The 17,521-nt window shown below is 45.6% G+C and overlaps 1 protein-coding gene across 6 annotated transcripts in view; it reads left to right on the forward strand.

The window, feature by feature from the left end:
* Positions 1-17,521, forward strand: part of RAPGEF6 (Rap guanine nucleotide exchange factor 6) — an 885,786-nt gene that overhangs the window by 773,673 nt on the left and 94,592 nt on the right. For all 6 annotated transcript variants that reach the window (XM_078653140.1, XM_078653141.1, XM_078653136.1 and 3 more), the window contains exon 16: positions 5,475-5,721. In XM_078653140.1, the coding sequence (XP_078509266.1) occupies positions 5,475-5,721 (247 nt within the window). The remainder of the gene's footprint in view (positions 1-5,474; positions 5,722-17,521) is intronic.

Genomic DNA, 17,521 nt, shown 5'->3' on the forward strand with positions numbered 1-17,521 from the left:
GAGTGGGGGAGGATTCCGGATAAATGTTCCAGACCCTATTTTGTTTGTTTGAAACTTGCATGAAGTGTCTATGCCACATACACGTTTGCTTGTTGAGTCTGGAGCAGATGCACATCGAGGCACTACATTGCATATTTCAGCTTCACACTAGTAACGTGGTTGATGTATGGATCTTAAGATTGTGACAATTGTATCTAAATAGGAGCTTTTTGTAGTTCACAAGCATTGACAAAAACACATTTGGCTTTCGTATAGTGAAACATGTATGTTGTATCTTACTGCAATTGATAAATGAGCATGGCTGAGAGAGATGAGGTTTGTGTGGTCTTTGGGGAGGAGTTGGGAGTATGGAAGGACTCCTACTTTAAATACCTTCAAAAGGTTAAATGCATCTCAAAGCAGTAACAAATAAAAACCTTCTAATGTAAGAAATGGGGGTTCTGCTCCCTTTCGAGCTATGGATACAGTCATGTCCATGGAAAACTGAGGAGTTGGACGGTGTCAGGTGGCGGGAGATCTTTATCCCGGAGAAACCTTTATCACCTTTCAAGAAGTTCAGGACACCTTTGAGGTCGGACAAGCCCTCTTCTTACACTATGGGAAGCTAGAGAGCGTCACGAGGGAGGTATGGAGTGATTTCCCTGTGGCACCATGGCCCTTGATGGCCTAATTGGATCGGGGAGGGGGCGCTATTTAATCACACTTTTTACAGGGTCCTCACGGTGGATGTGTACAAGTGGCCGTTCATAGCATGAGGGCCTTTGGTAAGAGAAGTGCGAGAGTCCATTTCAGACGCCGATTGGGCTTGCGCATCTGTTTTGGTCCAAGCGTAACAAGAGTTTCAAGCTGCTGCATTTTCACTTTTTGCACCGCTTCTGCGTGACACCTTATAAACTGAATAACATGGACCCTACTAGGGGAGCAAAGTGTATGCACTGCAGAGATGGGTGCTTCTTTTCTCCATTTGGCTTGGCAATGTGCCAGTCCTACTGGAGGCAAGTGTTGTCAGGTATTCAGAAAGCCACTAGGATGGCGATTCTGCACACACCTCTCGCTTGCTTATTGGGTATGCTGGTTAGACCCTGGGAAAGAAAGATTCTTTATAAACTGGCACAGCTGGCCCTCCACCTGGAGAAGCATTGTGTGGCCGCGCACTAAAGTTCCGCTAGTAGATCAGTGACTGAGGGACGTGTTGGAAAGGGGGGTGGAGGAGGAACACTATATGAGAATGTCATGCACGGACTAAAGGGTGGTGGAGGAAGTATGGCTCAGGGCCTAATTCCTTGGGAAATTCAATGAGAATGGGGACTCGAGCGTTGACAGTAACTCTGAACTGAGGAATAAATATGTTGATTGATGTTACCTTTGCTTAGTTTATGGCTACTGAGTGAGAAATTACTGTATTCCTTCTTGAATGTGTTTGCTCGGTGACATTTAGCTCCATTGTACGTAATGCTTTACAGTTGTGGCACCTACGGTGACGTGATTCCATGTATGTAACAAACTTTGCTTTGTATTCGCTGTGATGTGTGTGAAGCTGTACTCTTGCACTGTATGTGTCTTTGGGTTTGTGTTTATTTTTCAGAAACTAATAAAGCATAGTTTAACAAAAAAAAGAAGAAATTAGATTTTTGGTATGCACACTGTCCAAGCAGGACTCACCAGTCTAGTCAGGGTAAGTTAGATACACATCAAAAGATAACCTGTGCTCGCCCTCTTGTAGCTTGGGGCAGAGCAGTCCGGTTGATCTAAAGAGGCAATGTGTAAAGTATTTGAGCAACACATGCACACACACACAGTAAAACAATGAAAACACTGCAGAAATAATCCACACCGGGTTGAAAAAATTGATTATATTTTTGTGAGTAATAAGAGACCAAAACAACAAAAATTCAATGAGTAGAACCGGAGTTAAGAATTTTTGAAGAATAAAGCAAACAGTAGTGCTTAGAAAAAAATAGCGCTTAGGGGTTACTTGAGTCCGCTGGACCAGGGTAAATCTAAAGTTCAGGCTGACCGTGATGGAGGGCAGGTTGGCTACAGGACTCGCGCAAGTTCCACTGAAAAAGAACATTGGATGGAGCAAACATCGGCGTTGAAGGCTCGATGCATCGGTTCTGATCTACTCAAGCAATGAAGGCTTCGACAAACACCTTTACGATGCAGGCGGTGTCATTAAGCCGCACTGTCCGTCGCCGAGCTGGTCATTAGAAAAAGCGATGTTGACGATAGGCTCCTATGTTGGTGTAGAAGGGCAATGCGTCAGTTCCGATCGCTGCAAAGTCGTCACTGTGTTGAGTTAGTTGGTTCTGTACAGCAGAAGTCACCTTTCAAGGGCCTAGGACTGGATTGGCACCACTTGGCAGGGCAGAACTCCCAGATGGCAAAGTCCAGGTCCAGGTGCTGTTGCAGGATTGAAGGAAGTATTTGATGGCCCTGAGACTTCAGAACAGAGGCAAGCCCTTGGAGTCCCTCTGGGTGCGGGTGAGATGGGTCCAGTCCTTCTCCTCAGCAGGGCAGGGATCAGCACAGAAAAGCAGTTCTTCCAGAGCAGCAGTCAAGCAGAGTGGCAATCCTTGTAGTACAGCATTCTTTACTCCTGGCAGAGTTCTTCACAGGTCCAATAGTGTGCTTGTGGTAGGATCAGAGGCTCAGTACTTATACTCAGTTGTGCCAGTCGGGCTGACTTCCAAGAAGGGTCTTTGAAGTGCACACAGGTTCTTTCTTCCTAGCCCTGGCTCCTGAATATCAATAGGGTGTAATCAGCCCTGTGTTTGGGAAACAGGACACTGCCTATTCAGGTGTAAGTGTCAGCCCCAGTCTCTTCCTGCTCAGGAAGACCTATCAGAATGCAGATGAATTCCCTGTCATACCCACCCTTCCTATGTTTGTGGCTGTCTAGAGGGAATGCTCAAAGTCTAGCTGTCTCCCACCCCTGATGTGTCTCGGGGACAGGCTGCAAGGCACATAGAGGAGCAAGAGTAGAGAAATTCCCACTTTCTAAAAGTAAAAAAGACACAAATGATGGATGGATTGCGGAACAAATCAAACATTCAGCCTCAGTCAAGATATCTGGGTTAAAACCATTGTTCTTTTGCTCATGATGCCACCCCAGTTTAGACCGAGCCATATGCAAAAAGTCTTGATCCTGCTCCTCATGCAAACAGTCCAGTCTGAACTGCCAAGCAAGGTCTTCCCTGGACCAGAAACCAGTATCCTGGGACCTGTTTCAGGGAATCATCCTCATCAGCCAGGTTAGCTTGAATCCAGTGGCACAGTAAGCCTGGGATCCATGTATGGGATTGCCCTGGGCACCTAGGACGAGAAAGCAAAAGACAAACAATGATGGGCGGAATGTGGAGCAAATCAACATTTAGCCCTTGCAATAGTCACAATTTGAGCTATAGGCCACTCCCCACACACCCACCCTTACCCTCCATCTTTAACACTGAGTCTCATGCCCCTCACCCTCATATACTGAGCCCTCACCCTGACTCTGCGAGCTTTACCCACCCAGGGGTTACTTCAGAAATACTTCTGCTCTTCGCCTTGATTGTTTTCCCTATTGCCCTTTATATTTTCAGTGTCTGGCATGCAGCCTCTGGGCTTACTGCCAGGCCGGCCTGGGTGCCAACGCGCACTCTGCGTTTGAGAGAGGAGTGTACCCACATAGGCAAGGACAAGCCCCTCAACCAACTTCAAAGGATGGACCACCTAGAGAGCTAAACACTGTACCTAATGTGCTTTGACCCTGATTATTCTTTTGTCCGCACAGTCACCGGGTGACTGATATTAACGTAAGAAATGTTTGTATGACTTGGCATAACTAAATAACGTTGGCTAAATACTGGTAGGTCTAACCATGGTTGTTGAACACCTCACTGTTGGACATTGCATTCTCTAAAGCACATTAAAAAAATCGAATTCTTAAAGCAATTACAGTTTTTAGCTCTGTAGTAGTGGGCACTTTGTGTAATTATGTTACCTTCAAGCACCATACTCATTTGTCATAATTGGTATTTGTTACAATACTCATTACAGTAGCAGTTTGAATACAGTATAATGTATTTTTCCTTAATGATTTCCTGACTACTTCTGTGTTTTTTCACATGTGGCAGGCTGCCAACATTCAGTTCCCTTGATGCCCCAAACTGATCTACGAACCAGTTTCTTTAAATCACTGCTTTGCTGGTTCTTTTGCAAGAATGTATGCCATTGACACTGGTTCAATGCATGCTGGCAAATAGCAAGATGTTACACTCCAGCTGTGTCATTACAGGACAAAGCAGTTGCGTCGAATATTGCGAAGTCTGTTGTGGAGATTAGATAATTGACATGTAACAGAGAAAGACTGTTTAGCCTTGTGACTGTGACGTTATCCAATAAGGTGTTAGTTTGCAAGTAGTTGTTAGAGAAGTATGTCTGCGTTCTCAGATTGGGGGTGCTCAGAATGATGGCCACTTGGTAAGAATGTCATCCACTTTGTATGAATGTCAGCTAAACTAATCCTCAAACTCCAGCAACTCATGAATGTCTTACTAAAAATATCAATAAACGCTTAAGTTGTGAATGCATAGGGAGTACTGCATTTCTCTTTATCGTTCTGTGATAACTGTAAATTTAAATCCAAACATTATGACGTTCCCCATCATTTAATTTGTTTCTTGTTGCACAGTGCTCCTACCCCACACCACTTTCTTTTTAAAATCTGTTTTATCATTAGACATCTTACGCTGCCAAATAGTGAGGACTCAGGTGAAACATCTAAACGACAAGACACACCTATAGCATTTATATACCTTGTATTGTGGGCTTGTATAAGTTTCTCTGACAAGAGGGTGTTACTCCACTCGTTGGTATGTACTGTACACAACTAGGGATTTTTGTAGGTAGCAGAGCTCACCAAATCTTCCTATAAGCTGCAAGGATGCAGTGATCTTTTGTGATATTAAATACCTATCCCAATTGATTTTGTGTTTCCCTTTTCATTTCTAACCAAACACATTCACCCAGACTAATTGATTTATGAGGCATATGTATTTACTTAATGTTTGTAGGTCACTGTGAGTGTCCTCTCGATTCCAGAGTGAGTTTCTTGCAGCTTTATCATTTTAATATCCAGTCAGCAGGCAGCAAAGAGAGGTGCTGGTGGAAAGTGGGTGCAAGGTGCAACACCAGTGCTTTGATTTAAAGTGAATTAGTTGCTTCAGCACTCAAGTTAACTCTATGGTCGTGTTGGAATATTTTGCTGTCACCATCACGGCTGAAAGAATACTGTCATTAAAGATTCAACAGAACTAAAATGAGTGTCGTTGTGGCGGAAGTCTAGCTTTGGTGAATTAATATAATAATGCATTGACTTGACATTTGAAAATAGTTTTTGGAGGAACGGTTGTAGTGATTGTCAACTGCAATTGATATTGATGCATCGCAGGTTTATGCCAGTATTTCTTACTGTGCTTATTTACTTGCAGTGTTTAAGGAACTTCTCAGCAGAACAGCGCAAGAGAAAAAGAATGGCGGACCTCATATTCCGAAAATTGCTGAGAAGAAAAGCAATCGCTTTTCTATCCCAGATCTGCCCGCCGACATGGAGCAGATGTTTCCTTGTGAGAAAACCAACAAAAAAATAAAAGCAAACACTGTGTCTGGAGGAAGGAACCGAATCAGGAAAATTTTGGACAAAACCCGCTTTAGCATATTGCCACCAAAACCCTTCAGGTAAGTGATACTGGTTAGAAGATCGCGTTTGATTTGATTAATTCATTGCATCATAGACACCATGAGCAATGCTGTCTTTACTGCTTTAGATACAGCCTTGTGATTGTCAGTTGGATTTCTTGCAGATACGTTTCTTATATTCCTAGTTTAAATTGTCCGCTTCCTATCTTGTGGATTCTCAAGTGAATTAGTTGGAGCTCCTATGTATTTATATAGATCTTTCGTTTTTAAAAGGAGGTACCCCTGACTCCTTAAATATGGTGGTTTAACAGGATGGACAACTTTCCCATTTGTAATCCTGTAAATGCCTGACATTTCAGAGATGGCACTAGCATGGCACCCGTTAGCACGATGGCCTGATGCAGACAGCAGCTCCTGTTTGAGGTATGTGACAACAACTTTACCGGCAGGCATCCTTCCTCTTGGTACACTGCCTACATCCTGCTTTCAGTCGCAAGGACCCAGGCAGCACACCTGCAGTGGACGTCTGAAGGTTCATCAAAAAGAGCCTCAGCTGTGCCGAAGTGCAGCCTCGTGGTACTGGTGTTAACTCACGGCCGCTCGTTTTAGAGCTCGCGCGCGCAGTGCCTCACGCGGGAAGCACCAGGGGGCCAGAGCCTGTCAGAGCTGCCCTGATCCATTGGCTGCCGCGGAGGCCCAGGCCAGACGTCAGCCGGTGGCCACGCGCCGACGTCTCTCTGCAGGGTCATGTTATTGGAACCATTTTAGCACACAGGGAATGTGAGGCCTGATTTCTAAGAAGCTGTCTCTCTTGATGACGGCTTGAACATCATGGTGACCTGTTACTTCAGTCGACGTGTTTTGTGTTATGATCTCCACCGAATGTGTTTGTTTTTCGAACTAAAATCTTTTGCAAGAGGTACAGGTGCACCAACAAACAAACTGAAGCTCACCTTATTGATGCTGCTTTAGGCTTACCGATGATGAATGTCTAACTACTAAAGGTAGTGGATTGTAGTGTTCTGAAGTCATATCAGCGGTCGATTAAAAGAAGCTGGCGAAATAATACTTTTTAGGTCTCGCTACGACGAACGCGCTAAAAGCGCGATCTCGAAGCGAGAACTATAGTTGTCGTCTCAGCTCAAAAACCAGTGTTTCGACAAGACCTGGCCGCGCGCAGCGTTTCCCCATAGGGTGACGTTGTGCACGGCCAGGTCTTTTCTCCGCAGCATGGCAGAAAGGACCGGATCGCGTCGCGCGCCTCGTGGAATGCAGGGGGCGTCTGCAGAGAGGCGCGTGGCGCTGATAAAAGCTTTGCTGACGTGCTCTTTGTTTCTGGTCGCCCTAACCTTGAGCGGCCCCCTCCTTCCTCCTTCGATGGTTTACGGCAGTATCCCGAAGTCCAGGCACCGCGCGCAGCACTGTATTTCACGGTCCTGCAAAAGACCGTTCAGTTGTCCAAAGCCGCTAAAGTGCGGTGTACAGAGGATGTACGGCTGTGCTTGGAGGACTGAAATACGGGACAGGATTAGGGTTCATATGCATGTGTACAAACGTGGAACCCACTTTGGAAGTACGGTTGCAGGGCTGCTGAAGCACCCCCACAATAACCATCCTTGTTAACAGTCGGATAGAGGTCTTCTGACAGACTGATGATTTAAAGAGGATTTTGTAAAGTGAATTATGTTGGTGATACGCAAATGAAAATGAAATATTTGCTGAAAGCCGATTTCTACTTACCATTGTGCGCTGTACAGTTTTACCAGTAAAACGGCATGTATGTGCAAGTTTAGGGGCCATTGCAATGAAACATGCTAATGAGCGCCCAGATTAAGAAAGCGCCCCTGTGCTGTGGTAAAGTTAGTAAACGCTACACAAATAACAAATTAGCATGCCAGGAAAGGTCAGTGCTCATAACACGTCCGCGAGGCAGACATAAAATTGTCAACTCATGCTTCTACTCGATGAGCGAAAATTGTCTAATCTCTAATCTGAAATGTGACCAACTCATCCCCAGCTCTGCTGGCCGTACTAAGACCTCACATTGTCCCCGAACAGCATAAAAAAGGGGAAGGGGTAAAAGTATGCATAAAAGCTTGTAACACGACAAAAGAAAAGCAGTTAATTTTCTTAACTTTAAAACTGCAATCGTTTTGGGGGCAAAAACATTCCAATATTAACTAATGAAAATGCAGCACTGACTGTATTAGATTCTCAATTTTACACAGATCCAATTTATAACTTTACACAGTAACTGCGCTAACCATTCTGACTTCTCCCCCCTAAACGAGGCACACACTTCTAGGGAGCTAGGAATAATTATGGACTCCATTTAGCGAGAACATACCTCAAATTAAATTGTTTTCATGTGGTCAAATAAAAGGCTTTGATTGCTCAACTCAAGGGCACTCTTTAAAAAATATTTTTACTGTTTTGCAAAAATAACATGCAATAAAAACAAATCCATACATGCAATAATCTCACAGCACATCCACAGTTGTATTGCAGTATACATATTGAACCATTCAGAGTTCGCCCAGCGCATAGGGTCAAACCCAGTATTCCAGGCCTATTTCCAGGCGCCGGTCACACAACCCCCTCTCCACAATCGTTGCTTGGCATGGTGAGGGCCTCAACCCCGGGGCTTCCCCAAAGTCATCAGTCAGGCCATGTATGACCTTTACTTTCCCCATACGTTCTGCTCCCAAATTTATTAGGGCATTCTCCAACATTCGTAGTCTACTGTCTCCATCGCTGTGAATTGACTCATTCCCTCCCACCAGAGGCTGGGTCCCTGTTTATGCGTTTGAGAGACTTTTGCTCAAAGGAGGAGTTGAGGCAGATGGTTCTCGCTTACCTTTATTTTCCTGCCAGTGAAACTTTTATGCACTGCACAGGGAGGGAAGAAAGGCATGTTGTGGTTAGGGACTGCAAGTACCGCATCCTAAATAACGCTTTGCTGTCAAACCATCAACTGATTCTCACCCGTTGCAGTTAGCATTGTGACTTAGTCTGACGCTGACCTCCTGCTAGGTGCGTTCCGGGATAGTGGAAGTGATGTCACTCACCCTTTGACACCTACCCTCCGATAACGACCTATGTGTCGGCCTCCCTCTATCTCTCTCTCGGCCTCCCTCTATCTCTCTCTCGCCCTCCCTCTATCTATCTTTCGCCCTCACTATCTATCCTATCACCACAGCATCACTCAGCACCACCACAGCATCACTCAGGAGCACCACAACATCACTATGCGCTACCAAAATGCTTATAAGTACAACAGTAACTTACAATATTATTATAATATAATATTATTGCCAACATTTCTTAATATTTTGCAACAGCTATCATCTTGCAAATCATCTTTATACACCAATACAGACTTTGCTAAAAATGTAATGCAACACATTGTCATATACAATGCCAATAACTCAAACTTTAATGCTGAGAGACCTATTGCATTGCAAATGCTTGTTATGAGTAATGGTGTTGGTTTACATCTTTATAACATAGTGTTGGTTCAGCTGTAGATCTTTGACTTATGCTCTTCTCTGACGCTGTTCCCCATCTACCATTTGTTACCCTATTCTAATAAACGCCATGCTCTGTCTCTCGTTATAGATAGACAAAAGTGAGAACTCGCTTGGATGTCGTGCAGTTTGGGAAATTATGGTTATGTCTCTGATCCAAAAAGTAGCCACCAGCATTTGTTGTCTTTTTGCGTTTATACATTTGTAACGGAACCCACGAGGTCCTTAAGTTTCCAGTCTGTGTTCGGGTTACCTTATTGTCTTATTGTTTACTTGAAAAATAATTATTGGTTGGCTTAGGAATTCAAGTACATATGGTTGTGATCTTTTGGTAAGCTGCTGGTTTGAAATCTACGGAATTGGATTTTCATTATTTTATGGTTGATAGCATGAGTACCATTGAGTTAGGCAACAGTAAAATTTTGGAGTTATTTTTGTATCTCATGGGTGAAAATAAATGCAAGTAGAGAGCACTTGCAGAAACAAGTTAAAAAGTCTTGCTTGTTTTTTCAAACTAGAACTTTAGTGCTTCTACGAATAGCAATCTTGCCTCCTTTTCGTAAAGCTCTTGCTGCTGAGTCATAGTTCTGTAGATAGCAGTTAAACATATTATCTATCTGAATGCTACTGATTTTGGTATTCAAACTTGGCGCCTTTATATCTGATAAAGACACCTAGCCGCAGGTCCTTAACTTTGAATTTTCCAGGTGTCAGACTGGATCCTGGAGATATTTCTTCGAGCAATGCTCCTGCGTGCAGGTAGGTGGCGGAGGTCGACTCCACGTGACGTCATCAGCGTCGTTCGTGCCGGAACTGACGTTCTCATCACCTATATCGGTGCCACCTTGATGCGCTGATGTCAGTTCTTTTCTTTCCATGTCAGTCAAGTGCTGATCCGTGAAGAGAGCTACCTTCTGCTGCTTTTTGACAGGGTCTTTTTTTGTACTTTTGTTGACCCCTTGTTGATGTTTAGTTTTTTTCCTCCAGTCTAGGAAGACTTCTGGGTTTCAACTGTGCGGCGGGTCAATGTACCACATTGGTGATGGACCCGCACCTGGTTTGCCTGTTGTGCTTGGAGCATGACCACGACTCGAAGTCCTGCTCTGACTGGCGAACTATAGTTCCGAAAGTTTTGAGGGAGGGGTCCGTTAAGCTTCTTGTGGAGGGGCGGTTGGCATGACTCCTAGGAGATCTCCCTCACAACCAGGGTTGAGAGGAAGGTCTGGGCATTGCCCAAGGGCTCCCAAGTCCTCTTCGTCCAACTCAACATCTTTGGACACTCGGGTAAGAGTTGCACCAAGCACAAGAAGTCGAAGCGTGCTTTGACTTCTTCCCATCCGAAGGCTAACTTGACGGAGGAACCTCAAGTCTCCCTGATTTTCTGGGAGCCAGAGCGACCCCTGCCTACTTGAGAGGGTTATATGAGGCCATGAGCATAATTGTTTTGGGCAGCCTAACCCTACGAGGCACCTTAAGGCCCCGTGGGGTCAGCAGGGGCTCCATCAGGTTCTGCACTGGCGGCCTGACGCTTTTGTTCCCCTACAGATAGGGAATGGATCTGGTCCGGCGCCAGTCGTGCCATTGCACTTCCTTGGAGCCGATGCTCCCGGCGCCGCGGCGCCAGCTCCATTCTGATGCCTGATTACCTGGAGCCGTTACCACGGCGCCAGACGCCGATACTGTCCTCAGTCATTTCCTGATCCCTATTCAGAGGGGCTAGCAGTGATGATTGGGAGAGGTCGCTGGACCTTTTATAAGACCAGCCTTATCATGAAATGGACTGGTATTAGGAATTGGGAGAGGCCAGTGGATTGGACACCTCGAGATTGTGGCATTCTTTTTTCCCCTCCTGCCGTGGTTATGGTAGAGGGAGTGTCATTTCCTGTGGTGGTGCGAAGGGCGGCTGAGGTCCTGGATGTTCAGCTCCCTTCCATGGTGGCCAAGACTATTATCTTGATTGAGGTCCTGCCTCCTGGTGTCTTCTCTTCGGAACCCTTGCTGTCCTTTATTGTGGCCCTTTCAGATGTCCAATTGGGAACCGGGTCCAAGCCCAGCACCAGGGCTCCTATGAATAGGACAATTGCCAGCCACAACCACCCAGCTCTGGGTGACCCTAGCTTCCTCACTACCCACCTACCCCAGAGAGATTGGTGGTCCATGCCTCTACCTCCCTTTGCGCGTATCCTTCCGCTCCCCCAGACAGGGAATCCAAGAGTCTGGATAATTGGGGTAAGAAAATCTATTTTCTTTCACTAGCCTTGCATTGCAGTCGGTGAAAACTGCATGCTTATTGGGCCGTTATTCCCTCTCCTTGTGGGAAACGGTTGCGCAACTGCTGCCACAGATCCCGGAGGAGTCCTGGGCCATCCTCTCCCAAGAAGTGTCAGAAGGGAGGGATGCAGCAAAGCTTGCCATCCGTTGTGGTCTCAACACGACCGAATGCTGGGCAGAGCGATTTGACGGTGACTGTTCGATGCCACGCCTTGTTGAGAACTTCTGACTTTTCTGGTGAGGTCCAGGCCTCTCTCATTGACTTGCCCTTTGATGGCACGCTTCTCTTCAGAGACGAGGCAGACATTGCGCTGGAGCTCTTTAAAGACCCATGGGCTACGGCCAGGACCTTGGGCCTCTCGTCCACAGTCTGTCTTTCGTGGCCGTGCTAGCCCTACCCTAGCAAAAAGAACGTGTGGTCCACCGCCTCCGTGGGCGCAGCTCATTCCAATGTCGTGGGTCGGCTGGCCAGAGGTTGGGTCTATCCACCACCCTCACTGCAGCCTCAGCTTCCAAACCCACCTAGTCTTGCCCTTCTGGATCATGGGTGGCCAGTTGATGACCGGATCAGCCATCACCTTCACCACTGGTAGATCATAACGTCAGACAGGTGTATTCTCCAGATAGTCTGACTTGGCTACTCTCTCCCTTTTGATTCTACCCTCTCCCTTTTGATTCTACCCTCTCCCTCCCTCCATCCCTCCATGTCTCCATCTTACGGCCGGCTGACAGAGAATCATCTAATTTTGCTTCAGGATGAAGTCATGACTCTCTTGGCCAAGAAAGGGAGCCAAAGAGAGGGTTCCGCCACCAGAAGTAGCGGCAGAACCCTCTGGTCCCGAAAAAGGACAAGGGCCTTCCTCCTATCCTATATCTACAAGCCCTCAACTACTTCCTCAAAAAGGAAACGTTCAAGATGCTCACTTTAGCTCTGGTTCTGTCTGCCCTGGACCCAGGAGACTGGATGGTAGTGTTGAACTTGCAAGATGACAATTTCCACATTTCTGTCCTGCCTGCTCATCGGCATCACATGCGGTTTACGGTATGCCACAAGAATTTTAAGTTCACAGTGCTCCCCTTTGGCCTTACCTGGGCCCCTCAGGAGTTCACCAATGTGGTGGGGTAGTCGCAGCTCATATGTGCAGATTAGGGGGTGGGAGTTTTCCCCTATGTTGACAACTGGATGTTGAAGATGGGTTTACCCTAGGCGGTCGGCTCTCACCTCCAGACTACAGCGGACCTCCTGCATTAGCTGGGGTGCACTATCATTTTTCTGAAGTCACACCTGACTCCCTTTCATCTGAGCTGTTCTGAACACAGTGCAGTTTCGGGCTTATCCTCCCAAGCGGCGAGTCCAAGAGACTCAGGCTATCATACCGATGTTTAAGTCTCTAGCCAGGATTTGGGTGAGAATGACTCTGGGTCTGCTGGGCCTCATGGCCTCCTGCATTCTGTTAGTGACACATGCCAGATGGCATATGCAGGCTCTGCATTGGAGCCCGAAGTTCCAGTGGGCGCAGTATCAGGGAAATCTTTCTGACCTGGTCCATATTTCAGAGGGAACTGCACAGGAATTGCAGTAGTGGCTGACAAACTGCGATTGGGTCACAGGCAGACCTCTCTCCCTTACCTAACCCGATCTCGTAGTAGTGACAGATTTGTCACTTCTAGGATGGAGAGGCCATCTGAGAGAGGTGGAGATCAGCGGACTCTGGTATCCATCAGACACTGCACTCCACATCAACTTGCTGGAGCTCCGAGCGATTCGTTTGGCATTGAAAGCCTTCCTACCATCAAGGGGAAGCTAGTACAAGTGTTCATGGACAATACGGTGTGAGTTTATTGGGTTGATTAATTTGTGTGCACACTGCCCCTAACACGCTTCAAAGCAAACTCATATGTGAAATTGACTTTTTGTTTCCAGTAGGCTTGCAAGTTATTGTCGTTTCTTTTAACACTATTATGACAAATTACATAAATTTTACCCTCGTCTGTTGTTAGTTCATCGTCTCTTACCTGTCCTGCTGTAGATGCAGAGTATTTTCCAGCTTTCACCCACGCCCACTGAAGGAAAACTACCTACACGCAGTATCACTGATGCATGGAATCTACCAAGGGTCACTGGACACTATCCTTGCTCCAACTGTTCCGTGTGCCACTTGACAACGGCCACCAAATCGCTATCCCTGGAACCGGACAAAATCTGGTGGCAAAGATCGCACACCAACTGTAATTCAGCCAATGTTGTGGATCTCATCACATGCCCCTGTTCATACCGATACGTGGGTATGACCACGAGAAAGGTTAAACAGAGGGTATGTGAACACAGAAGTAACATAAGATGCAAGAAGACCACCACCAAGATGAGCGATCATTTTATACAAGCGAATCATACCACCAATGATTTAAAATGGACCGTGATTGAACAGCTTACTGAAGGTCCCAATACTGTGGAAAGACTGTTCGAGAAGGAACAGCGTTGGGTGTATCGTCTTGGCACCCACCTCAGTGGTCTGAATGATGACATTCCATGGGGGGCTATTAGAAAATAAACTTCTATGTGGGTTTGACCCCTGATTGATCTCTCAATATCGGTCTGCTGGACATTAGATTACACCAGACCTATTTGCTCTCATGCATCTGTCAAGTCGCCCTCCCTTATCTAGGGGTCGAACTTGGCTGCATTATGCGCAGGGTCAACTGCTGCAATTGGAACGTATGAGTACACATCCAACAGAACCCCCTGTGTGTAATCCCGTTCTGACCCCTTTTGCTATTCTTAGCTGTAATATCGAGACACCCCGTGATCATAACAACTGCCTTCCCATACTTAGAACAACCACGGCAGTTCCGTGAGCTGTTTGATTCTATTTTATGTGGCTCCAAATAGAACATATGAGCACAGTATCCTTTTCTGTGTACTCCTTCTGTGTTCCCTCTGCTATGTTTAGCTATAATACCGCTTTACCCCGTGATTATTAATGATTATTAACAATAATGGCAACACTGCCTTTCCATACTCATAACAACCCCGTTGTTCTATTTTTATACAGTTACTCGTAATTGCTATGGCAGATAATATGATAGTAGGTGAGACGGTCGAGTCTTTCTACGCTTACTGCTGTTTGTTTACTGCTACCTCCTTCCCCTATTGGGTGTCCTGACGCTAACGCGCCTTTGACCACGCCCATTCCCGGAAGAGCGCACGCCGGCGATTGAACTCCGGCTTCATATACAACCCGACCCTTCTGCCTCTTGATCGACGAGACGCGATCGTGAGGGCTGGTCAGGTTCACAAACGGGTGCCTGGCGTCGTGGGCGTGAGTGCGGTTTCGGCTGTCTCCTTCCTTTTGCCGGCCTGAGCTAAGTACCTTGCGAGGTTTCCCTACTAAGTTTGCTGTGTGTTTGTTTGTCTTTCCGATTTTCATAGGATGTGCCAAATGCGCCGTCACCCCCCTCTCGCAGTCTATGGAGTGCAATTCTCTCTCCTTGCAAGTGAGAACCATTAAACAAGCATTTCGTTTTTCTGGTGTAGTTGGTTACTGGCCCTTGGCCCATTGATCGTTTAGTCTCTACCCATAAACGCGGTATAGATTGGGATCCGGAGTAGCACGACCATCCCCCACCATACCACGCAAACTGTATGTGTCGCATGAAATAACACATGCTCACTGGTGGGCATTAATGCTGTTCGCCCATCGACATTGGCACTACGTGATAATTATATTACACTGCTAATGCTATCATGTAGTATGACATTTAATAACCACAGGCAGAACCACACACCTCTGCGTTTAGTCGTGTGTTGTGCACTTGCCTGTACACTTGAGCACGAGTCACCACTGTATGTCCAGTGGCCTGCAGAACAACAACTAATTGTATATTTGTCTGTTTATGTCTGTCTGTACCCTTTACCTTACAGGTGCATCTAATTTTTGAGTCTCTCATTTGGAGACTAGAAGGATGAGCCTCACGTTTTTTTATCGGTGAAGCCACCTTCCCTTTGCACTTCGACAGATCTTTTTACTTTCACATCCCTTGGTAGGGTGGGCCTTAGCGCGCTCACACCGCCGGGGTTTAGTCACTCTAGGTCCTGACGAATGCCAGGTTAATTACACCACCATTGGCTGTAACATGTTGACCGCTCACATAATGTTATTGGAAACAGGCCATCCAATTTAGTTGACCGTGTTTTCCAACACATATTTTACTATGCCCTTGGTGATCAACCATTAAATGAATTTTTGATACACCCAAGCCATTTTTAAGTCACCACTTCACACTATTCACGTAAATCTATCACTTAGCCTTCACATCTTCACATTACCCGCTCCGCAGTAAATCTGGCGTTGTAGCACACTGGGGTGACATTCGGTCACACCCAGTGGGGCCCGATGATGAAGCATGTCACCGACCAGGTCGGTGAGTGAGGGCTTTCTAAACCCACCGAATGGGTGTTGTTGATTCCTTGTGCTCAGCTACCTTTTTGTTTTATCAAGTAGCACTCTTTTGTTGTTATTTTTCAAGTCATAGTGGGGAGTAAGAGTGCCCGGTCTACCCTACCTCTCTTTTTGTTGACTCGAGTATTTAAAAACGCCCATTCAGATTTTTACAATTACATTTATTGTTTTGTACCACTTGCTTTTGCTCGTCTGAATTGTTGTCCATGTTCTATAAAAAATGTGTTGTTTCATATCAATACAACTTCTGGATCCGTTTTCGCTGAAATGCCCGCTCTGTTAACTTCACGGCTGTTTTTTTTCGGTACCATCGTGTTGTCAAGCTACAGCTGTTTTTTTGTTGCATATTGTGGTGGGTAAAAGACAGGTCAGCAAGTTCAACAGAAATGCGCTTTTCATCTAGAACTCTCTTAAAGTACATAAATTGTGGCCAATCCATGAAGGTAGCCAGAGGAAAAAAGTTAGAAGTTGCAATTGGCGAATGTAGAGAACATGTGCACTCAAAAATAGGATGCTAGTGTGGCTGCTGCAAATGCCTGTGTTTGTCCTAGTATCCCCTGATTTAAGAATGTAGTTAATTCCAGTCACAATCTGTACGCAGTAATGTGTGTACCAAGAAGATGGTAATCCCAACGGAATGTGTATGTGCCTGGATCGCTTTAAGAAGCACGTAAATTTACTGGAAAAAAAACACAGATGTTTTGGAATATGACACTTTTAAAAAGGCATCCAGAACAAAACACGTCCTTTCCTTACTAACATTAGTAAAATGTTATGTGTATTTGTAAAGCGCGTGATCGCCCGCGGGGGTATTCTGGCGAATAAAGCAGCTGTCTATTGGTTTGATATGTTAGCATGTATAATAATATCACAGAGAAACGTGAACCGAGATTCATCTCTACAGTACCACCACTACAACACCTAGTCAGCTAGAAAGAAAATTAATTTTTGTTAACTGTAGAACAAAAAATGAATCTAATAAAATATTTCTTTTGAGATCAATTTAAGAAAAAATGTAAATCAAGGCGTTAAACGTGCTCTTGAATGATGGGGTAAGGATCAGTGTTAAGGTTAAGGTTAGAGTTACGATGTAGAGTAAAGGCCTTTGTGAGAGAAAGGCTAGGTTTAGGGCTTGGTTTAGGTTAAAGGGAAAGTGTTAAGCTTAAGGTTAGGCTTGGGGCCAAGTGGACATGGTGTAATTAATTTGAGCGTTCATTTGAAAATGAGTGGGTGCACCAGATTGCCAAAAGGAATTTGTAATAGTTTCTTTTTAGGAATCCTAACATTAATGTAAAAGCCGTGCTGCTGACATTTCTCTTTGGACATCAGATAGAGCTAGCCAATGCTGCTCTCCCTGTCGTACTATTTGCTACCCCTGCCTCTTCCAGATCAGGCTTCAAAGGGCACGACTGCAGCTGCAGAAATCTCTTGGAGCAATATCTACATTCTGCGTTTTTTCTACGCTTTGTTATGTTATGTTATGTTAACACATTCTTCTAAAGTGCAACAGCTACTCCGAACGGAGTGTCCCGGCGCTTTGGCGAAGAGTTCTTCCAGGGGCAACTACATAACAGAAATAAG

The sequence above is a fragment of the Lissotriton helveticus genome, chromosome 7 (genome assembly GCF_964261635.1).
Source record: "Lissotriton helveticus chromosome 7, aLisHel1.1, whole genome shotgun sequence".
NCBI classification, from domain to species: Eukaryota; Metazoa; Chordata; class Amphibia; order Caudata; family Salamandridae; genus Lissotriton; species Lissotriton helveticus.